Consider the following 24,541-nt stretch of genomic DNA (forward strand, 5'->3'; position numbering starts at 1 on the left):
TGTTTAGAGACCTACTGTCCAGGCGTTCAAGGCCCAGTGGAATTCAGATACACCTACTTCGGGTCCGTGATCCGCAAGATTTCTCTGCAGAGTCGACCAATAAATGTTACGGACTCGTCCACAGGGGTAAACTTTGGTATCGGAATATGAGTGGACTGGTACATACTTTGCCAGTCTTGAATCTAGAAAAAAAAAAAAAGAACCCCAGAAACATAAAAATTTAGTACATGTTTTTTTAGTACATCTTTGATAAGATAACCTAGTTATCTTTTTCTACATAGTTTTACAAAGATAATGTTGCATGAACAGCGAATACAAATGCTGCTTGATTTCAAAGAAGAAAATTTTAAAACTGTACTGATAGCTTCCCAGAAATACCACATATAATATTTATAAAAAAAGAAACATCTGTGAAAAAGTGAAGCGACTGAGGAGAAACAGTTTTATAAGTTAACATGTATCAGTGTAATAATAAAAATCCAAAATATAAGGCTGGAAGATACATAATCTTTTGAAAATGTCACCTGGATCATGTCAGTTCCCTAATTAAAAACTTGCAGAGTGGCTCCTTGTTAACTACTAAGATCAATCTTCTCAGCTGTGACACTTAAGAATTTGGTGCTCAAATAACCCAATAAAAAAATAGGGAAAGGAGTAGACATTTCTTCAAAGATATATAAATGGTCGATAAGCACATGAAAAGATGCTCAACATCATTAGTCCTGAGGGAAATGCAAATCAAAACCACAACGAGATACCATTCACACCCACTAGGACGGCTATAATTAAAAAAAAAAAAAAAGAAAGAAAGAAAACTAACAAGTGTTGGGGAGGATGTGGAAAAACTAGAACCCTTAGACACTGCTGGTGGGAATGAACAAATGGTACAGGCACTGTGGGAAAAAGTTTGGTGGTTTATAAGTTAAATGTAGAATTACTAAACGACCCAGTGATTCTGCTCTTAGATATATACTCCGATCAACTACAGCTGAACTCCTGAGTCTTTGGAACTCTTGATCACTTGAGTTATAACGACCACACCAGACAGCTTCATTCTGTAGCCATTTAATTAAGTCTGTTTTCTCCTTAGGGCAGTAAATTCTTTTTTTTTTTTTTTAATTTATTTATTTATTTTTATTATTTTTTTTTGGGGGTACACCAGGTTCAATCAACTGTTTTTATACACATATCCCCATATTCCCTCCCTTCCTTGACGCCCCCCCCTCGAGTCCCCCCCACCCTCCCTGCCCCAGTCCTCTAAGGCATCTTCCATCCTTGAGTTGGACTCCCTTTGTTATACAACAACTTCCCACTGACTATTTTACAGTTGGTAGTATATATATGTCTGTGCTACTCTCTCGCTTCTTCTCAGTTTCCCCTTCACCCCCCGCCCCCTCCCATACCTCGAGTTCTCCAGTCCATTCTCTGTATCTGCTTCCTTGTTCTTGTCACTGAGTTCATCAGTACCATTTTTAGATTCCGTATATGTGAGTTAGCATACAATATTTGTCCTTCTCTTTCTGACTTACTTCACTATGTATGACAGATTGTAGTTCTATCCACCTCATTACATATAGCTCCATCTCAGGGGCAGTAAATTCTTACAGGTCAGGTGTCATATAAACTTTTCTGCCACCCTTATAGCTCCTGAAGATACTCTGAATGTATCTGGGACTATGTAGTGGTTACTGATTTTTAGTAACTATTTAAATAAACTTTGTTGTTGGCATTTCTGAGGTTTGGGCATGTATGGGGCATGTCAGAAGTAACAAATACAGTCAAGAATATTAAAATCTACTCAGTACCTTTGTTCTTAAGAAGTTATTACACTCTTGTTCCACATTGTAATTTATAATACGAGATACTTCTTCCTGCCAAATCTTCAGACCGTAAATGTTGACATAGTCCTGAATGTATTCAAAAGAACGATGGAACCCGTCCATGGTAGCTCCCAGCTCTTTCAGCTTGGGCATCAATTCACTCGGCTGTGCAAAATAAGAAACAGAAAGCTACTACACTGGCAAAGACTGTCAACTCCTAATACCTCTCCCTTGGGGTGCCTTTAAAGGATACCCCAAGTGAGAGACCACGGTGACAGTTTAGGACAGCTCTGGAAATACTCATTTCCTACCTCATCTGAGATGAATGGTAATTTATGCCAGACATTCAGTTAAGAATAGATTTCATTCATTTGGGAAGAATGCCCCACATAAAAGAATATATAAAAACTGAATGTCAATGATTTCTCCCATATCATTTGATGACTAATCTTAGAAGACTTAAAACATTTGAAATTGCATTTACGGACATGAAAAGTACTCTAAATGTAAATTTTAGGCCTATTCTTTTTCTCTTGAAAAAAATGAACATATTCGCTAAACGATCAAGCAAAAGAAAAAATTACAGCCTTTATAGTTTCAATTTGTTTTAGGTTTAACAAATTCCTCTTGCTGTGAGAAGGAACCCGGAATTATAAACATCAGTTTAATTCTTAAATTTGGGGATCAACAGGTGAAGGAAAGGACTGTGTTTTTTTGTTTTTTGTTTTTTTAGGACTGGTTTTAAAAAGGATTTTATTATAATATGAATGGGATTATAATACAGGATCAAAAACCGTATCGATTGGTTGTACTGAACATGATATAGTAGATATATGTTAGATAGTAGGAAAGGTCCTGTTCATAACAGTTAAAAATGGTGTTCTAGAACATTTTGTAAGCTGAGTAGAGGGAAAGGATAGATCCATTTTGGTGATTTGGTACCTTGGCTCGAGGGTTGAAGATCAATCCCCTGTGAAGAGCAAAAGCAACACGCTTAACCAGCTCCTTCCTGATTCCATCCTCTAGCAGCTGCTTTGGATCCACCTGAGTGCAGACAGAAAAGCAATCAATGTCAGCAAAGAAAAGCTCGGTCCTAAAGAAATCCAGAGGCAAGATAGTTTCCAGAATCCACAGGGGAGCACCTTCCTATCTCATTCCTAAACAAGTGGGATTTTTTTTTTTTCCTTCCCTGCCCTTCTTTGATCTTGTGCAGCTTGGATAGAATTACTAAAACTTGTCACCTCTGTAGGACTTGGTTTATTTCAGTAAAATTCATGATCATTTTACAACATGACATTTCAAAGATAGTGGGTATGGAAAGTTTTAAACTGCCTCACATTTTAATCATTTCTTTAGAAGTTAAAAGTGCCTCTTCTCATCACCAGGAGGAGGTGGTGGACTGAAGGCTCTGCATTTGAATTCAGTGCATGTCTTTCCTCTGCAAGTTCTCTAAGGGCATCTATAGTCATATGAGCAAAATCAAGTTTGGGGTTGGACCACTCTGCAGATCTAGTAATTCTCTTTTCTTTCAGTATTCTTGGGATGCTGTTTGTAATTAGATAAAATAGGAAAGCAAATCTGCCATCTAACTCTATTGCTTATTTTGCTGATTCTTCTCTTTCTGTAATGAGAAAGCTTTTGTTATTCCCTAAAAGACAGTCTCCTGCCAAATCCATAAAACACCAAATAGTTCTAACACATTCCTTGGAATTCCCTGAGACTTGTTTCTTTTACTTTTAATTTGTCAAGAGCTACCATCTTAAAAAAGTTAGAAAGACAATTGATGGGTTCCATCTGGGTTTGATAATATTTAAACTTAAGGAAGATAATTGCAATGAAAAAGCTGCTGGAAATACAAAAGCCAGAGGAACTTGTTGGACTATAGCGTGATCATGCAATTAGCAAGAGCCAGGCTGTGGAGAAACAACAGGTCAAAGGCCTTGGGTTCTTCAATAGATAAATTGTAAGGAAAGAAAGGAATGAGGGAGAAGCCTGAGGAGTAAATCAGTCTTAAAAGACATATATTTTTTGAATGGGCAAGTCTGAATTAGAGTGTTTAGAAATTTATTTTTGGAGAATAAAACTACAAACAGAGACTGGGATTAGGTCAGGGCCCATGAGAGGATCATGGGGTGGGAGCTGGCTGAATCATATCTCTGGGCTTGAGTGGTGGTGAGAAGGAGTGGTCTTTACCTTACAATAACCCATCAAGCTACACAATTGTCTCTGTAGCTTTCAGCATCTGTGCTTTATTTTGCAACAAGAAGATAAATTAATGTATAAATTAATTGATATAGTCAATGAGAACAAAATCAAAGAAGTAATATGAAGTTTCCGCAGAAATATTCCTCATAAAAACAGATTTAGTGAAAAAGAGTTAAATGTTTTCATGAATCTCATGGTCTTAAATGGCCCTTCCCAGAATTCCTAGATTCCACCAATCTGTGGAATGCTCCCAGAGAAGGGAAAGACCCCTTCACACAACCCCTTTCTCTCAGTTCTTGCTAAAAATAAGGACACTTGCATATTTATGGACAAAAATCAAACACGGAGTGCTACGGGGCCTGGATGTGGGTATCCAGGAGAAGACAAAGAAAAAAATAAGAGAGGAGCTTGCATGCATCAGCAGTGGCAATGGCCTGCGGTCAGAAGGGTGCAATGATCTCAGCTCTCTGCACCTGGGGTGCGGTATAAAAACATTAAAAAGAAAGCTTGCAGGGAGGGAGGGGAGAGACAGCGAGTGAGCCAGAAAACGAGCTACTCTGTCTAAGGGGACTGAACTATTTTGTTTTCTTTGTTATTACAAAAAGTCAATAAAACAGATTTTTCTTAGAGTTAAGGAAGTCCTGGGTGTTACGAAAAATAAGGATTATAATGCTCTCTCTTCCTCTGTCAATAAGTTAGTAAAATGAAGATCAAAAGCTGCATATGAAACAGAGAGGGGCATAAAGTGATAACACTACCCCACAGGATAAATTCTGCAATAATCCAAACGACGAAGAGTCTTACTGTGAGGCCACAGAGGCCAGCATTAAGACCATTACCTTGGGACTTCCCTGGTGGCACAGTGGTTAAGAACCCGCCTGCCAATGCAGGGGACACGGGTACGAACCCTAGTCCAGGAAGATCCCATGTGCCGCGGAGCAGCTGGGCCTGTGCACCACAACTACTGAGCCCGCGCTCTAGAGCCCGAGAGCCACAACTTTTGAGCCTGTGTGCCGCAACTATGAATCCCGTGAGCCTAGGGCCTGTGCTCCGCAACAAGAGAAGCCATCACACTGAGGAGCCCATGCACCACAATGAAGAGTAGCTCCCACTCTCCACAACTAGAGAAAGCTTGTGTGCAGCAATGAAGACCCAACACAGCCAATAAATAAGTAAATAAATAAATAAATTTATATTAGCAAAAAAAAAGCCCATTACCTTGATGATGCCGACCAAAGTTGTTTTCATCATTAAGATGCCTTCAGTAAAAATGGAAATAGCATGAGTAAGCCTGGCAACCTTTAAGAAAGAAAAAGAGGTTAATGAAGTACTTCTCATAAAAGACTCATCACTTCTACGCGAAGCTAAAATAACTGGCTAACAGTTCTGGAATGGGCAAAGACAAGAGAACAAGCGTGCAGCTTTAGGACACCTGTGTGTACAAGTCCTGGTCAGAAATGAGGCTCTGAGGAGTTGACCACTGTTAGACACACTGAGTGACTGAGTCAGAAAATGTTCAATCGTTCTTTACCCTTTGATCAATCGTTTGCCCTTTGCTGGGCCCCAGTATTTCATGCATAAGATGAAAGCAGGACTCAATGATACGGATGATCCCTATCTCCCATGGGGATTTTGAGAAGGTAATCTTCCTTTACTGCCATCCATATTCTTTTCAGACAACACCAGGAGACACCCATAAGGTTGACTGAGGTTATTTTTTTGAGTTAGAATCAATGTGGAAATTCTGAGCTTGACAATCTCAATTCCTGATGTAACTTTTGGAGCTGTGTCAGAGGATGTGAAACTGATGCTGGTTACCACACTTTCAAATTTCACTTGATTTTATTTTTCACATCTTTAAGTTCAAGGAGAAAGAAAAACAGAGGTGTTTTAGGGAGAACAATGCTCTGAGGCTGCTTAACCGTGGAGTGGCCTTAAAAGTCTGGCTGTAGGAAGTGGTTCATGGAATACGGATTATTTTGAACCACTGATTTCGTGTACAAAGTAGGAACTTGAATGGGAAAAGTCTAGGCAATGTAGCCCAAAGAGAAAAAGGGCTGATGTACCAAGACTGTTCGAAAGAAAAGCAACTAGCTGAGCTCCACTCCCTCTGAGAACATTCAGGCAGGTGAGGCCTTGAATGACACCAGGACAAGGTAATGAATGAAGCTATGACTGCACTAAAATGGCAAAAGCTGGTTTTCATTGAGAGTGTGGAAAAATATCAGTAAGTCAGAACTGATCCGGTGGTCCTGGGGATACAACAGGTGACACAGACGTGTGCTATTTCATGGTTTTGGGGTTAAAAATCAAAAGGTAGAAGTCCAAGGGACACGCCACCTCATATCGTGGGCCGAGCTGCGCGTAGTCCCTCAGCTTGTCTTTGTCCAGCCGGGTCGGCACTTCAATGATGTCATGGGTCTGAAGCTTTATGATCTTTAGAAGGGAAGTAAACATGCTTTCTGGAATGATCTGCAAAACCTTTAACAAAAGGAAAAGAGGAAGAACAAATGAACCTCTATTTTATTTCTCTTAGCTGACAGATGCTAGGACCACAGTCAGAAGAGTGTCCGTGTGTACAAACAGCACTTCATCTGCAGGAAGGGATGCCAAGGACCTCCAAGAGCTATTTTAACAACTGCTCTCAGACACAGGGCTACGCTTCTTTAACATTAATTACTTACAGGATATAAAGTTAATCCTCAAAGAAATGATGCAAACAATGTATCACTTCCACTTTACAAATTTCTAAAAGGCGGAGGTTCAGAGATCTTAAGTAACATGGCCCTCAACTAGTACGTGACATAGGAGAATTTTCAATACAGGCCTGTTTGGCTCTAAGTTACATCATAAGTTATTGAAACAAGGATCCAAATTCTCCTGAAAACTTTAAGTTCCAACTAGAATATGCTGGATCTAGATCTGGCTCTTTTACCAACTGTGACTTTGAAGAAGCCACCAAGATCTCTGTTTCTCAACCTCCACACCTATAACATGGGGGTTGATACCATTAGGTATAAAAGTTCTTTGAAAGTAAAAACACATCTGCACACCCACAATACCAGTAAGAACAAGTTTATTTTCAGGTATTGCAAATTTCTGAAATCAGATTAAGAATAAGAGAAAGGTATACACACTACTATGTATAAAATAAACAACAAGGACCTACTATATAGCATAGTCTTGTAATAACCTATATATATAAAAAACTGAATCACTTTGCTGCACACCTGAAGCCAACACAGCATTGTAAATTAACCATACTTCAATTTAAAAAAAAAAAGGATAAGGGAAAGGAACACAGGTGTACTTTTTTTCAGGACCCCAAGCACATCGTTTGTATTTAAAATAGCTGTTAGGTTGTCATTAAAATAAATATCACCTTGACGCACTTCTTACCTTTCTCACATAGGACACCAATTCACCAGAATAATATTGAGATACACTGAGAAGGTCAGGGCTATTTGCTTGATTAATACGGAGAAGGGGCAGGTCCAGGGCAGAGGCAAGCTGGAAGGAAAATAAGATATATCTATTTTTCTGTTTTGAAAAGTCCTAGAAATTTCCCTCTTCCCAGAAATAGTAACATACAACAAAACTCTTGGGCTTTGCCCAAATGAGAGCAAAAACCACTGAATTTCATCAATGTCATTAATAGTTTCTGCCAAGGATACAATTTTTTCAAAATGACAACCATCTGCTACGGCAGTGGTTCTCAAATTGTGGTCCCTGAGACCTTGTTAGGGATGCCAGTTCTTGAGTCCCACGCAGATTTACTTAATCAGAAACTCCAGGGGTGGGGCCCAGCAGTCCAGGCTGTGATAAGCCTTCCAGGTGAATCTCTCGCATGCTCAAGTTTCAGCCACTGACTTACAGAAGGCAGCTGCTCTTCTATGGAAATCGGACATTCTGATTGATGGACTACTGCACTGAGTCTAATCTAAGATGACGTGGTTTGTAAGAAGTGCCATTTTACCCACTGCTCAGAAGAACATGCTGACAACTAAACTATGATATGCCATCAATTATACAACCCATCCCAATTACAGAGATGTTAAAATACAAAAGAAAATGCAACTCAGAACTGGTAACTCTATCAGAAGACACCGAGTAAATTATTTGTTCATTTATCATGAAATGAAATTACCTTGAGGCCAATCCATGCCTGTGTTGTTTCCCATCATTCCCTCACCTTTAGAGGAAATCCTAGATTATAACAGAGGCTCAACAAGAATTTTTTTTTAATGAATAAGGATTTTATTCATGTGTAGGGAATAAAGGACCCATAGGACGCACATTTTTAGTATACTGGTAAAACTTTAAAAAATCTATTTCTTCATTTAAAAACAATTTTCTCTTAAGACACTTCAACTTCTGTTATTAATTCAAACTATATTTCCAGCATCTTTTGCAACTATGCTCTCATGAAAAATCTGCTACCAATTTTCAGTCTATAAAAATAAGTCATCCAACTTCCTAAAAGGATAAAATTTTGAACTGAATAAACTGAATTAATGAATTGAGGTAATAATGAAGGCCAACTCTTCCCTAGTAACTGAGAATGTGATCTTACTGTTATTTGCTTACCTTGAGGAATGTAGCTCTGAGTTTAGTGACCATGGATGGGTTTACCCTTATGCTCTCTTGCATGATAGATGTGAAACTGTAAAAAGAGATAAATGGTAAGAAGACATTCATAGTGGTCTTGATTGAGGACAAATGTCAGGCTGTCCACATTACCTGTCAATTAACTGCCAAGCAAAAGAAAGGTCCCCAACGATCTGCATTGTGATCAGGACCTCCTCTTTAATGTTAATGGTTCGGATCATCTGGTGGAGAAACTTGCGAGTATCAGCAAGAAACTGACATACTTGTAGATTTGATTCCAACTGGTGAAATTCTTGAACCTGAGTTACATAAACACACTGGATTTAAAAATTCTGAATGGCCTCTATGGTGTTCATTTTTGCTTGAAAACACTTCAAATAAAGCACACTACTTACTAAGAATTTCTTGGCAAAATTTTAATTTCAAGTTATAATTTCAGAAATGTATAAGTCAAGTCAGAAAACGATGCATAATTTCTAAGATAAGAAAATGTTCCGCTATTTCTTATTCTGTACATATATGATGTAATAAGCGAATACTCCCATTTTCCATCTCAGTATCAATAAACATGTATTGGAAAATCCTCCTAATTCTGAAGATTTGCAGGATTGCTAAAAAACAAAATAAGTCACATCACAACCAAGGTGCTAGCACTTGCACATTTTTAAGTTCTTTTGATGGGCTCTTTAAAACAAAAGAATGATTCCACAGTATTCTGACATTTTAAAGTATATAATTCAAGGGGCCTGGGCTACACACCAAAAGAAATAATGCAAAAGAGAAAAAGTAATGGAGATTTACAAAGTTGTTTATAGTGGTACTACAGACTAGAAAATCTAAAAAACAACCAAAATAGAAATAGCACAAGTGAGCAATTATTCTGCAACAGCTGGGGAAACTGGCTTGCTAACAATGGAGTGTTACACTGTGTTGTCATTAATAGTGGCCATCCTAAAATCCCTGCAAAAATAAGACAGAGCCTATAAGAGAGTCTGCCTAGTGAAGAAAGTATTAACGTACAGTTATATCAATTGGACAGGGTTCCAGATGAGGATGGATGATGTTTTATATAATATATACGCTTATTGTTCTCATGCTTTTGTTTATTTTCATGGTTAAACATACAATTAAACTTTTAAGAGTGTGGAGGTACAGGAGTTTTCTGGTGGTCTAGTGGTTAGAATTCGGTGCTTTTACTGCTGTGGCCGGGGTTCAGTCCCTGGTGGGGGAACTGAGATCCCATAAGCTGTGTGGTGTGGCCAAAATTAAACAAACTAATAAATAAATACATAAAAGGACATTATAAAATTTTTTTTTTTAAAGTGTAGAGGTATAATTCTTTTTTTGTACAACCATTTTTAAGTAGATAAAAAAATAAACTTTTTTTTCAGAAAAAATACATCACTTTTAAGCATATGATCATCATACAATTATTTTCATTTTTGTGTATCCATCCCTTTCTAGATTTTCCCCTGAAGGCACACACTTTTTACAAACCTAAAAATAGTGCATACAATGCAACTCTGGTTTTGCTTTTACCTCCTTACCACAGTTTTCCCAATGTTTCTTATACTGTCTTCATAATTTTTTTTTCCAAGACTACATGTTTCCACAAGTTGAAGCATCACAATTTTTACTACCATTCTCTTTATTACTGTCACTTAATTATTTTCTCAATTTTAGGGCACTGTATATAATATTACAGTGAATATATTAATTTATACTGCTTTTGCTTCTGATAAAATATTCTCTTAAATATATTTCCAGGAGCAGAATGCTGGGTAGGTCAAAGAGTATGATTCATGATCCAAGAACTGTCGTTTAAAAAGACTTTCCTTACCTCTTCCAAAGCCTGTATGAGTTGCACAGTTTTTCTGCCCGCAGCAGTAGAATCATCATAATTTAAAGACAATATTTGTTTCGAGATCTCTCTGAACCAAGCTTGAAGATTTTCTATTAGAATACAGAAACAAGAAGAGACTACTGAAATCCCAGAATTCCTGTAGCGGTGGCTTTGAATTTAATTAAATAATCCTTTACAAATCTAGCTCTTAGTCACAGAGCTTTTACTATGTACCTAACACTGTTCTCAGGAATTCTCCAAACAATAACAACAAAAATGGCTGGGGCATGTGACCTAGTAGAAAAGATGAAACTTTCTACATAAATAGCTTGGTTTATAACACCTGGCAGAAAAGGTTTAAAGGCCCAAGTACATGTTGTAAATTGATGTGTGCAAAGATGGTAGTGAGAGTGGGGAGAAGTCAGGAAGGAACTGAAGGATGTGATGCAGGGTTATGAGGATGGGTAAAGGTCTGGACAGGCAGAGGGAGGGAGAGGGATGATTTGTCCCTAGATGAAGAGACAGACATGAGCAGAGGATCTGGGGCAAAATGACAATGGCACATCTTGGAGGGCAAAGAGGGACCAACGTGCAGGAGAGTGAAGTGTGAGCAGTGAGCTGCGGGGAGTCTGAGTGGGCTAGGTGGCACCATCTGCACTCACATACCAGCCGGCCTTTCTCAAGGCAGAGATGGGGAAGGACCCTCAGTGTATCAGGCCAAGTTTTACGCTTAGTCGCATTTAATCTTCACAAAACTCTATGGAGTAGGAATTAAAAGCCATTTCTCAGATAAGGATGCTCATGCCCAGAGACATTAAAAATCCTCTGCTGGGTCACACAGTCATTAACTGGAAGAGCCACCATGTGCAAACTGTCCAGATTCAAAGGCTTTGCTCTTTTCACCTCACCAAGTTGATTCCCTAAAGGTTTTCTGTTTTATCAATGGAATGATTTCACTTTAATAAAAGCACTTAAGGGCTTACAATCTAAGTCACTGTAAGAAACGACATGAAGAGCCAGTTATAATTTTAAAGACTTTTTGTAGGATTGAGGGACAGTTATGGAGTAGCTGAAAGAACACATGAGGTGATGAGCGACATCCAGGCTCTGGACCTTTGTGACCCTCGGCAAGTGATTACATTTTTAAGCTTTGGGCTCTTTATGTATAAGATAAGAATAATGATGTTTATCTCAGGGGCTGTAAGGATCAAACAAGAAATATATGTGAAAGTACTTCCTAATTGAAATATGCCATAGAGCCAAAAAAAGTATAAGATATTTTGAATGACCTTCGAAACATTGCTGGTATTTATAAGAACTTAAAAGAGACTAGAATGCAGATTAATGTGCCTGATTACACAACTAATATGCTAGATTGATACTGGTGGTCCTTTGTTTTTTAGATACAATATGGTGACTGCAAAACATGCTGCCAATTTATATCACACCATTAAAAACTGCTCTACTTTCTCCAATAGGAATAATAATGTAATTTGGAAATATTTTTTGACCAGCATTAAATAAATCAAATATAGTAGTCACAAGCTTATACTGATTAAAATAGTGAAGTTATTTTTTTAATAAAAAGCTATATTATTCATCAGTTCTACTGTATAATTAACTTTATCGGAAATAAATTTGACAGTCAAAACAAACATTAAGCATTAAAAAAAACAGTTTAATTTGTCACTTTAAAACTTAGAATGGTCTTTCAGGGGCAGTTTGAAAGGATCCTATCTATACAAAAATTTGAAGTGACAAGACAGTTTTCCTAGAGATAAAATTTCCTAAATGAAGCAAGATTAAAATCATTAAACTTGAGCTATGTTGTTTCAAAACAGTCTGCAGGTCCACTCCTGTGCCACTAGATGGCAGTTCAGGGAAGAAGAACCAAACAGGATTGGAACACAAGACCCTTAGGTATCATCTGTGTTAGCAGTCATTAATATTCTTGGGTGAAGTATCCTTCTGAGATCATGAAAGTTATTCGCCCCCACAAATGCACATAAAATGACACACTAAGACACACTAGTTTTGCATAGTATGGTAGGGGTGGGGAGGATTATGACTATAAAATATTATTGTATTTATGAACCAGAATATAAGAACACCTGATTTAGCCTAACTGCTTACTTCAAAGACAAGAAAGCTGAAGTCCAGAGAGAACGAGATCGCCCGAGGGAGCACAAGGCTAGAGCAGCCAAAACTAAACTTCTCATCTTCATTAGCAACCTCCCAGCACACTGCGATGACATAGTAATGACTTTGGACTCTGCCTGTTTCTAACAATCTGCGTATGCTTCCCAAACACACCGATATTTCCTCTTCAGCAATTACCGTTTTTCTCCACCCTGGTTAGGGGTTTCACTCCCGAAAAGACATCAGCAAGCTCCGTCATCCGCTCTGAGCCCTCCTTCTTGTAATGCTCCCATTTGGCCTGCTTTTCTGAAAGCATTTGCTTGAACATCTGTTGAAGATAGAGAACTGATTTACTGATTTAAGACAATATCCAGCTTAGGCAATTCACTAAGAAAGCCTGAGTGAAACCCAATTTATTATAAAAATAGGTGCCTAAAATCAACATCAGCCTGATGTCACCTCTTTTTAAAAATTAATTAATTAATTAATTATTTGACTGCATTGGGTCTTCACTGCTGCGTGAGGGATTTCTCTAGTTGCAGTGAGCGGGGGCTACTCTTTGTTGCGCTGCTCGGGCTTCTCACTGCGGTGGCTTCTCTTGTTGCGGAGCTCGGGCTCTAGGCACTCAGGCTTCAGCAGTTGTGGCTTGTGGGCTCTAGAGCGCAGGCTCAGTTGCTGTGGCGCATGGGCATAGTTGCTCCGAGGCATGTGGGATCTTCCCAGCCCAGGGATCGAACCCATGTCCCTTGCATTGGCAGGCAGGTTCTTAACCACTGCGCCACCAGGGAAGCCCTGACGCACCTCTTAAGCATTAATGCTTTATACAAATTGGGGGGCAAAAGCTAGACCATCTCTAAAATGGTGGCTCTCAGACCAACTGAGGCAAGGCGAGTGTTGGTTCTGAACGGGCATTAATGTCTGAACTAGTTCCTGAGGCCACCTGATCCAAACCCCAAAGTTACTGTTTATAGAAGCTGGACATTCCCAGGTGTCTGCCACTTTTATTATGCCCATAGAGGCTTTTTTAGGAGTAAGACCAAGCCCAGAATTTCCTTTAGTAAACTCAAATCCCTCGAGGTCCTTAGGTCAACCTTGTTCAAATGCAAACTACCACTCTATTTAGGCCATTTCCAGTAGGTTCTCATGGCTTTTAAGGTGAAGACTAGCATCCTGCAAGGCCCAGCAAAAGCTGCCCACCTGTCAACCTCACTTCCTACCACCTCGCTCTTGCATTCTCTCCCCTGCAGCCAACTGGATTTTCAGGTCCTTGAACTGGCCAAGCTCTTTCCCACCTGAGAGGACTTAAGACATATTCTGTCCTCTCTCTGGAATGTTCTCCATCATGCTCCCCACCTCTGACTTAGCTAACTCTGACAGGTCCCTTCTGCAGCTCCCTTCTGAAGCTCTTGCTTCTCTTCTCAGGGAAGTCGTCAAAGCTAGGACAGGATCCTCTATTTTAGGTACCCAGAGACTATGCTCCTTTAGAGCATATACCTCAATTTTTATTTACATTTCATTTGTGCAGTTCTGATTACTGTCCACATGCCTCATTAGACTGTAACCTCCACCACCTGGTGCATTTTTTTTCCCAGCACTGTATCCCTAGTGACCAGTAGGCACTAAATACTTGCTGTTTAATCCTGCCCTTTTTCTACATGAATGATCTCAGACAGCTAGAATCTGTAGCCTGAAGCAGAGACACAGCTACAAAATCCTAATCTTTAAAAAAAAATTTTAAGCATAAAAAAACTAAGACTTTGGTGATTATTCATTCAATATTTTTACCTCTTTGAGTATAAACTCAAATTGTGCAGTATCCAACAGCAATTGAAAGAGGATCTTGGGATTGTACCTAGAGTCTGTTAGAATCTGGTCCTTGATTTGACGAAGGCGTTTGTTGTTTGGGTCACAGGCTAGACATGGGGAGAAAAGAGTTTCCAGTTTATTAAATGCGTAGAAAATATCTATAATAAATAAGATGAATTCTTAAATACGTTCACTTCCCTTCTTTTAAGCATTTAAAAAGTAATAAGTGAAACGTATATCAATAACAGGTGGTAAAATAAATCATATTACATTTACACTATGCAGAATGCACAATAGAACTGTTAAATATGATCCTGAATCTGACATGGAAAGTCATTGTGATATATTGTTGAATGAAAGATGCAAACTGAGAACAGTGTTTCCGAATTTTGTAAGCACTCTGTGGTCAGTTTATTATCAACTGTCCAATATGATGGGTTGAGCATTTTGGCACCATTTCCTAAGTGGGTGGCCTTCTTGTGGCCTGTTTGAAGCTGCTTTTGTTGTAAGCATTGATCTTTGCTATTCAACTGTGGACAGGTGTGCGGAAAAGATTTAACACAGCAGGCCTGAATCTGTCATCTTCAAAAAGGCCTGTTTGCCAGGTTGGCTCTCAGCTGACGTTTGGGAACTTGGATTTTGGAAGAGCTCCCACCACTTCCAGAACTGGTAAGAATGGCTCAACATGCTTTAACTCTTTGTACAAACAATGTGGTTTATGATGAACACCTGCTTTCCTTCTGGGAGTCTGGAATTTCGTTACCTGCCAAGGTAGAGGCTGCCTTGATGAGTCCCCAATAAAAACCCTGGGCACTGAGTTTCTAACAAGCTTCCCTGGTTGACATTTCACACATGCTGTCACAACTCATTGCTAGGGGAACCAAATACATCCTGTGTGACTCCACTTGGAGAGAACTCTTAAAAGCCTGGGCCTGGTTTCCTCTAGATTTTGCCCCAGACACCTTCTTCCTGTGCCGATGTGCTTTCTATCTTTTTCCTATTACAAATCACAGCCATAAGTACTACCATATGCCGAGTCTAGCAAAGCACTGAACCTGGGGTGATCTTGGGGACCACTGACACAACAGGAAAGTAGGGTTACCCAAACAAAGAGGTGGCACCTCCCAACAGGAAGAACCAGAATGAGACCACTGTGCTCTTTGTAAAGGCATGACGGACACTCAGAGCTTTCTGGGTCACCCACCATCTAGACCCGGAGAGATTATGGCTACTAGGCCAAGTTCCCCAAATCAGGCAGTGATTGACCCAGTGATAAAACACCAGATGTCCTGATTCCCTGGTCAGCCTATCAGTTGCCAAGCTAAATCATTCCAAATAAAATAAGCATTATGTTTAAAAAGCATACAGGATAAAAGATACTGATATTTGCTGAAATTGGTTTATGGGGTCAATTATTTATGTAAGAAAGAAAAAGAAAATATGGTAAGGCAAAATATTTACAAGTAAAAGTTACTCAGACTGCAAATAAAGTCACAGTATAAACTTTAAGACAAAAAACACTGTCAAAAAAGTCACAGCTGATGAGGTACAAGGTCCCTCACAGTTGCTCTAGTATCACTTGTGCTCCTTCCTGCTTTCCATGGCCTCCCATCAGCATCTTGGAGGTCCAGGCATATATAGAACATCCATGCTTTATGAGCACGTGTCAGGAGTGTTTTTGGTGCTTCAGTTATGGTGAAGCCTGAACAAGGGACTTTTACATATTGATTTCCCGGTTACTCCATCAGAAGACTCATGGCAACCTGGAGAATGGCTCAGTTTTCATGGGAAACTGCAGAGTTCTGATTTGCATGCATTCTCCAGAACTCCCAAGGAAGAAATATATTGGAACTGATGACACTGATCACACAGAGACCATTTTTCAGCTTCATGTTTGTCTAACTAAAATAACCCCAAAAAACAAAATTAAAACAAAACCAAACTTGGAAGGAGTTCCACTTGTCTTTATATTAACTCTAATCCAACAAGAAGTCTTCTGATATTAATTTGCTTTCGTTTTTGGATAGGGGACATCACTGTGCATTAACAATTAGCTCCAACAGGTTAACAGGAGGGGATATGAGAAATATACCTTCATTTCTGCACACCACGACCAAAACACTATAAAAGCTAAATAAGCAGGTACTTTTCCCACATATGACTCACAACCAGAGAGGCAAATCATTTGATTCCGGTAAATTCTGACCTTATGCAATCAGGTCAGACAACTGCCAGATCAGAAATGGAAAGCAAATGTGGCCAAAGATAAAAGCATAGCACTCTGGCAAGCTGAGATTGTCCCTGGCAGGGGCACAAATACAGGAGACCACTGGCTTCCAGAATGTAGGCATGGCTGTAAGGCACAGTCGTCTAGAAGACGAAGAGGAGGCTGAGTCACTAGAAACCCACAGTTGGCTTTATGATAGGATAAAGCAAGGGCTTGAGTTGTTTATGTGTTTCAGAATGTAAGACTTTTGGTAGAGATTATAAGCTGAGCCAATGTGGTAAAATCCTCAAATTAGGACTGAATTTTATGTAAAACATAAACTCGACTAATTAAAGACTAGTCCATTAGATGATTAAAAACTTCGGCTCTGGTATTCATGCTGTGAGTAAACTGTATATTGAACAGAGATCTAGGCCAAGAAGTGAAATGATAGAAAAAAACAAAACAAAATGAAACAAAACTGGAAAGTGGCATTTGTGGGAAAGACTTAAGAAGCTGGAGATTTCTGGCATGAAGAGGGAAGGATGAAGAGAAAGTCCACATGTTTTCAAAGAGCTGAAGAACAAGGAAGTCCACCTGCTGTTCTCACTGCTGACCAGTCTCAGGATGCAGAGACTGGGGGCAGCTCGAGGGCATCTTGCCTGGAGCGACTGGGAGACGGGGCTACTGTGTTACCGAGGGAGGCTGCAGGATTACGTGCCGTGGACAGTTTTGTTTGTTTGTTTGTTTGTGTTTTGCGAGGCACAGCCTTACCTGAAAGAACAAGGAGATGCTGAAAGTGGGGCTAGGGTAGGTGCTCAAGAAAAGTTTGTTGAGTGAAAAACAAAAAGTAGAGGCTTAGCTTTCCAGGGCTGTTGAAGGACACCACTTTTAGGGGAAGGAGCGTGCAGCTCTGGATGAGGGAACTCATTAGCAATTAATATTGATCAAGCATTTACTAAGTATAAAGAACAGTGTCAGCTCTGAATAAGCTCAGGTATTAGTCCAACCTACTTATTTTTCTACCATTAAACCAGGGGTTTTAAATTCATGGGCTTAGGGAATTCCCTGGTGGTCCAGTGGTTAGGACTCTGTGCTTTCACTGCTGTGGGCCCAGGTTTGATTCCTGGTTGGGGAACTAAGATCCTGCAAGCTGTGCGGCGAAGGGAAAAAAAAAAAAAAAGTCATGGGCTTACAGACCCTGTGGAGGTGTTTCACATGATCTGTGAAGCTCCTGAACTTGACAGCCAATAGGTCTCAGAGAGGACCATGACCATGACCCAGAAAGGATTAAGACCCCATCTACCATAATTAAGCACCCTGGTCTGGCCGGTTCCTCAGCAAAGTGGGCCCCGGTTTTTCTGTCCTTCCAAAATCATCCCTTTTCTTCCATCATGTCTCCAGTCTAGAATTTCTTCTGCTTTTTACTTCAAAATCCTATCAAGGGCTGGTCAGCTCCTGCCTTCTGTGTGGAGCCTTCTCGGGTCACCTCCGCCCCTCTACCTCAAGCCATGTTTCTCTCCTGCCCTGGACTCTGGACTCAAATCCCACCAATCGTCTGTTTTACGTATCTGCTTCCTGGATGCTGGCTTGGCCCTTATATTAGTTTCTGATTGCAGCTGTAACAAATTACCACAAACTTAGTGGCTTAAAATGACACAAATTTAGTCTGCCACAGTTCCATAGGTGAGAAATCTGAATGGGTTTCACTGAGCTAAAGTCAAGGTATTAGCAGGGCTGTGTTCTTTTCGGAGGGTCCAAGAGAAAATGGTTTTCATGTCTTTTTCAGCACATAGAAGTTGTCTGTATTCCTTGGCCTGTGGTCCTTTCCATCTTTAAAGCCAGCAATGACCTACTGAGTCTTTTTCATGATGCCATCAGTCTGCTTCCCTCTTTCCGATTTCAGGATACTTGTCATTATGCTGGGCCTACTGGGATAATCTCCTTACTTTAAGGTCAGCTGATCAGCAACATGACTTCCATCTGCAACTTGAACCCCCCTTTGCCATGTAATACAACATGCCCACAGGTTCCAGGGACTGGGCCGTGGGCATCTTTGGGAGGGTGGGGTGGGAAGGCATTATTCTGGCTACCACAGATCTGCAGCTAAACTTTTTCATACATAGACATCTGATCTCCCCAGTCTGACCAGTGAGAAGCTCCTTGAACACAGGAGGTAAATTTCCTCATATTCCCAAGCACCTAACGGGACCTGACAACAGGGGCTGTTCAGGTGGGCCACCGCCTTGTCCAAACTGACACAAAAATGCCTAACTTAGGAAAGGAGCTTGATTCTCATCCAAGGGCTAAACCACTTTGCCTCACGCAGTGGATCTGGGTTCAGAACGCCTTCAAAGCGAGCAACGCAGGCGGTCACACCTTTCATGCGTTACCTGAATCTGCCGTATGTAGCATCAGCCATCGGATGGCGACGTTGCAGTCTCTCAGGCAGTTCAGAAGCCTGGGGATGTTGTCCAGAACGATCTCCTCCCTCAAGTAACCTTCCTTCAAGAATTGCTGCACCTGTGCACGCACCCTGTCACTGACAGCAGCGTATCTGCTTGCCTGTGAAAAGCAAAAAAAACGTGAATTACATTTCGAAGAAAGAGAGATCACGTATCTCGAAAGTGAATCACACTCAAATGAATCCCTTGACAGTAATATAATAACATTTTCTGTATGAGACAAATAACACATGGACTATAGTTGATAAGGCTCAAAGGCAAGTGGTTTATTGGACATTTCTGAAAAAAGCACTGGACTGAGAATTGAGAGACTAACAACTAGAAATACTGGTGTGACTTTGGATTTAACCTCTGAGTAATTGGTTTCTGGAGCAGGTGGTTCCTGGCGTCGCTTCTGCTCTTAACTTGGATGGAAAGAGACACAAAGGTGGAAGCGAAACTGCCCTTTCTCCCTGTCATTATCGACAAAGGAGGCAGAGCAGAGACTCTCAAAAGAGGAGTTTCTACGTATAAAAGCTTAACAAAAAAATACACTTCAGCGTATCAAAACTGACCAACCTTTTTGGAAATGTAGTCATTCTGCTTCACCTAAAGCAAGAGTGAAATGGTAAACATCGTCAACCTAGCCGGGTGAGGTTAAAACAACCACAAGATGTGTCATCAGAAGCCTCTGAAGAGCTTCTTGCAGCGTCACACACGAGAAAACGCGATTTTGGAAAGGAATTTTAGTCATGAATAATTAATGCTCTGAGGCCAGGAAGTAAGGAAGCGCCACTTTCTCTAATATATTTCTAGGAGACGTGCCAAAACTGAAATTATTTTGTGCATTATTTATGGAATTCAATTTGTTTGAGTAAAACATGCTGAAGTTCCTTGAGTCAATATTATTCTAGCCACATTGGAAACTCAAAAACTCAGACAGACAGACTGAGGAAGATAATCACTGTTTAGAAATATCAAGTATGCCCCCCAGTAAAAATATTTCATTTTGACTCTTCTGTTTACTCAGGTATTCCCTTCTGCCGTGGGTCCTCATCAGAGAGACAGAATGTAGCCATTTCAACTTTAAGGAGATGATGGTCTTTAGTTTTGTTGCTTACTTCACATGCCAGACATGCTGAGTTTAAATTCCAGTGAAAGGGCACATCGTCTACATGCAGTTACCATCTCTAATACTCATTCTACTGAGGAAAACACTATAATTCTAGCTACTGGAGAAGGGAGCTCTGTCCATGAGGACACAGTCCTTAAGCAAGAGTTGATGAAGTCACCTGGGGCCAGATGTCACACTGGTTCATCTTAGGATATTGAAGTCTCCCATTTATACAGCCCATGTAAGTTAAAAATCTATAATTGTTTTATTTTATTCTGATGTGCAAAATTTACCTTTCATTAACCACTGCACTCAAATGTCTATGTGGACGTGGATGTCTTTCAAATCGCTTGGGAAATCTATTTAGCTCATTTCCTATCCCATTAAAGGCATGCAGTTTTTTGTGAACACTCCCAACTAACCAGAACCTACCTGTTCTCTGACGTTTGAAAGGTCCAGGGTGTTGTTTAAAGCAGTTTTTGCAGCTTTGTACGGTTCCCAAGCATCTGCTAGATTAACCGTGATCCCCATGTAAATACTAATTACCTGAAAGAGTAGACATTTATTCAGTATTTTTAAATATCTACTCACTTCAAGGCAAGGGGCTGGGCAAATACAAAGATAGAGAAGACATCACCCACTCCTTCAAGTTTAAATGCCATTCCAGTGAAAAACCAAGATTTTCCAAATATACAGGGAAGTGGTTTTCCTTATGAGCACTTGGGAATGAGAGTGACTGTTAAATGTTGCTATTCATGGGAAAATAACTAAAACAAGATTCCTAGATGAAGAAAAATTAAAGGGGAAAGAAAAGCAGAGACTTTGACTAGATTAGTGGTTTTCCCAATCATTTCCATCTCACCTTTATACTCTTAAAAATCAAACTAAATTTGTCCCAAAATTTTTTTGTGAGAAGAGTGGCATTATGTCTCACATTTGTTCTTTTTAAAATTCTATACAATCCCTCTTTATTCCTATCAATATTTTTCTTTAAAACTCTTCGGGGTATAATATTTTCTCACTAGCTTTTTATTGGTTGCCACGAGCCTGGCATATCTTTTTTTTTTTTTTTAATTCCTTTATTTTCAGTGTGCCAGGGTGTTTTTTCAGGAGTGTATCTTGTAAGTATCATGTAAGTGGACTTTGACCTTCCCTAATGCTAAACGCGTTTCTGAGTATAGCATTATGGTCAGAACCTCTTTGTTAAGCTTAAGCAAACAAAGCCAGACACTCAGAATTTTCCTCTTGGCTACTCAACTCCAAGCACATGGGTATGATTCATTTGTGGGCAGGAAGCATCATCTCCTAATGGTAGGCTGTTCTTCTCACCAGTAAAGCTCCTCATTTTGGTCCCTCATAATAGCTAGTAAGAAGTGAAATAAAATTTGCTTCCTGAGAATGTGATCCAATTTACTGTACTTTGTTAAAACTTCTATGTGCAAAGAAAACATTTCATACATTTTAAGTACATTGTCAGTTTTAAACCTTTAATTTTAAGAATTAATATTTTTAAGTGAAATAAAATTTTAAAAGTCACAAGCACATCCCTGCAGTGATGTAAACCTTAATGGCCTCATCAACATCAGCTAATAGAGAAAACTTATTATAGGGACTTTCCTGATGGCGCAGTGGATAATACTCGGTGCTCCCAATGCAGGGGGTCCGGGTTCCATCCCTGATCAGGGAACTAGATCCCACATGCTGCAGAGCAACTAAGAGTTCACAAACCACAACTAAGGAGCCAGCCTGGCACAACCAAATAAACAAATAAATATTAAAAAAAACATTATAAAAGTGCAATTCCTATTCAGAAAATGACAAATTAGATAAATTCTGCTAGCTTAGATTCATAAAACAGAAAAGAACAAAGAAATGCTTATGTAACAGTTGCAATTTCAACAGCTAAAGCAAGACATTGTAACTCATGATTTCACCTTGAGAGTACCCATTTAAGAAAAAAACACATAGATAGGATCTTCAGGAAATTTCACTGACTGATTTATTCCTTCATGATTTATAAAATTCTCAACATGCTTAAAACAATTTTAGAGTTTATGTCTCATTATTTCAACATTATGACCTTAGGATTAGAGGCAAAAAGAATGGAAAAATCAGTTCTCCAACAAGCTTACTGTAAAGACTAATAGCAATACTTGCCCAATTATCTGGAAAGTATTTATCCACTATCTCTCTCATTTTTGCTTGATGGGTATGAAGAATGGAGGGTTCAAAGTAGAGAATTACATACAGCATGGCAGCCTGATTCGCCAGTGCTGTGCTGCGATGCTCTGGCAGAGGATACGCGGAGACCTGTAAGACAGAGGCCAGACCCAGGGGAAGCAGATGTTAGCAACAGCTGCATTTACACGCGCCGAACAAATGACCTGGTTCTAGGGCACATCAGCCTCTCAAAAGTCTGTCTCCTGTGAGCATCCTGGGCACAGGAAGCAATTCTCAGATTATGGCACTGGTAACCAGGACCTTCTTTCTTATCTCTAGCCACAGGACACTCTCTTGACTGTCCTTGACTCTGCTGCAATTCTAACTCTTTTCCCTAAAAAAAAGAAAAAAAATTAACCCCACATCTCCCATTACTTGTCCATTTCTGTGTCTTTCCCATCACAGTTACGCTCTTAGAACTGACAGATTCCACACTCACTGGTGCTATCTCTCACTTCCTGTTTATTCAACTCGTTGACATCTGACTTCCAAAATCACCTGCATGGAATTCTCTAAGGTCACTCATAACCTCACAGTCACCCAGTTCAATGGCCTCTTTTTAGCACTCTCACTTAAACTCCCTGAGGAATGAAATTCTCTCCTCCTTTGGTTTCCCAGACACCGCTCTTCTCAATCTGCTTTGCTTTGTGTTCTCCTTCTCTCTGCCTCTTAAATGCTGCTGAGTCCCAGGGCTCCATTGCCTCATGTGTTAGGAATCTCTGGCCTCACAAAGTACACATCGCCTCATGGACTATGAGCAGAAAGGGAGGAAATTATTACGAGGACAGACACAGCAATGTCTCATGGAACCTGCAGGCAGGAATGTGGTCCGGTCTTGGGAAGGACCTGGAGCTTTGAATCAGAAAGCCTTCATTGTTTCCCCCCGGACGTGTTTGTTCAACTTTTCTATCTCTAGACTGTTCTCCATAACATGGTAGAATGAGGCTGCCCAAACTCCAGGTCTTGCATGTTGTGGGTAAAACCATGTCCAGAAACTGTTTCTCAGGCCCAATTCCAAATTACCCGTAGACAGGGAATCTGATCCACCTTGGGTCAAGTGACTGGCCCTGGTTCAATCAGCCAGGGATGGGGGAGGTGCAGGGCAGTGAAGGGGTGGACACACAGCACAACCCCAGCTCTACCCCTATGTTAATAAAGGTCACAGGGCAAGGAGAAAATTGAAACACACTGCCTTGAGACATGGACAAAATGGACGGCCTAAGAGGCAGAAGGGTTAATGAGAGGCAGTGAAAAAATAGCAAGGGCTGTGAAGTCACACAGGCCTGAATTCAAATTATGGTTCTGCTGCCTATTTATGAGATCTTATAAAAATTATTGAAGCTCTCTAAGCCTCATTTTTCTCAACAGCAACATGAGGATAATGCTATTTTGCAAGATTATTGTGAAAAGTAGAGAAAACAGTATATGAAAAAAACCTCCTATGACTCTGGCTCATACTGAATTCTCAGTAAATGGCAAAAAATATTCTGGAGACCTAGTATCTGCAGATAGCTCCTGATTTTGAGTTGCCTTAAAACAAAACAAAACAAATAACAACCAAAACTCTTTATTTACACTTAACATATTCATACAAAAAACTGGCAGGCTACCTAAGAATTGTACAGAACAGGTGTGCTCTGTAATAAACGATATCCAATTATCATAGGTCCAACTCTACTCTTCTAGTAAGAAAAACATATATTATACATAAAATTATGTTCTCTTCAGGAAAATGAAGTCAAATGGTAACTTTCTCTGGTATCCTTTTAAGTTAGTGAATGATACACATACTGGAGAGGAAAGTGAGACTTTCCAGGCTGCCTCCTTGCCTGGGCTGCCCACCCCTTGGTCACCTGCTGCAATCTTGCTGCCCCATCACATGCTTCACGACACTCTGTGCTTCCCCTAAGATAACACCCATCTTGCTTTACTGGAATTCCTTTGTCTGTCTTCTCTGCTCAGCTACAAGCTCATGATGAGCAGGGACCAGGGCCTGCCTTTATCAGCAATGGATGCCCCGCACCTAGCACATGGACAGCTACACAATGCACTCAGCAATCAGTTCTTAACTCAGCGCCTACCAGAGTGCATCTTCTTTCCAAATACTGCTCAGATCTCACCTCCTCCTTGAGATCT

General features: G+C 40.0%; 1 protein-coding gene across 2 annotated transcripts in view; it reads right to left on the reverse strand.

Annotated features, from left to right (window-relative positions):
* Positions 1 to 24,541, reverse strand: part of WASHC5 (WASH complex subunit 5) — a 50,245-nt gene that overhangs the window by 15,388 nt on the left and 10,316 nt on the right. For both annotated transcript variants that reach the window (XM_057737091.1, XM_057737090.1), the window contains exons 7-20: positions 22,343 to 22,495; positions 20,618 to 20,731; positions 19,021 to 19,192; positions 14,401 to 14,528; positions 12,814 to 12,943; positions 10,474 to 10,586; positions 8,766 to 8,932; positions 8,613 to 8,688; positions 7,425 to 7,535; positions 6,366 to 6,506; positions 5,244 to 5,324; positions 2,763 to 2,864; positions 1,806 to 1,985; positions 58 to 182 (exon numbers count right to left, since the gene is read on the reverse strand). In XM_057737091.1, coding sequence (XP_057593074.1) covers positions 58 to 182; positions 1,806 to 1,985; positions 2,763 to 2,864; positions 5,244 to 5,324; positions 6,366 to 6,506; positions 7,425 to 7,535; positions 8,613 to 8,688; positions 8,766 to 8,932; positions 10,474 to 10,586; positions 12,814 to 12,943; positions 14,401 to 14,528; positions 19,021 to 19,192; positions 20,618 to 20,731; positions 22,343 to 22,495 — 1,793 coding nt within the window. The remainder of the gene's footprint in view (positions 1 to 57; positions 183 to 1,805; positions 1,986 to 2,762; positions 2,865 to 5,243; positions 5,325 to 6,365; positions 6,507 to 7,424; positions 7,536 to 8,612; positions 8,689 to 8,765; positions 8,933 to 10,473; positions 10,587 to 12,813; positions 12,944 to 14,400; positions 14,529 to 19,020; positions 19,193 to 20,617; positions 20,732 to 22,342; positions 22,496 to 24,541) is intronic.

The sequence above is a fragment of the Hippopotamus amphibius genome, chromosome 5 (genome assembly GCF_030028045.1).
Source record: "Hippopotamus amphibius kiboko isolate mHipAmp2 chromosome 5, mHipAmp2.hap2, whole genome shotgun sequence".
Taxonomy (NCBI): Eukaryota; Metazoa; Chordata; class Mammalia; order Artiodactyla; family Hippopotamidae; genus Hippopotamus; species Hippopotamus amphibius.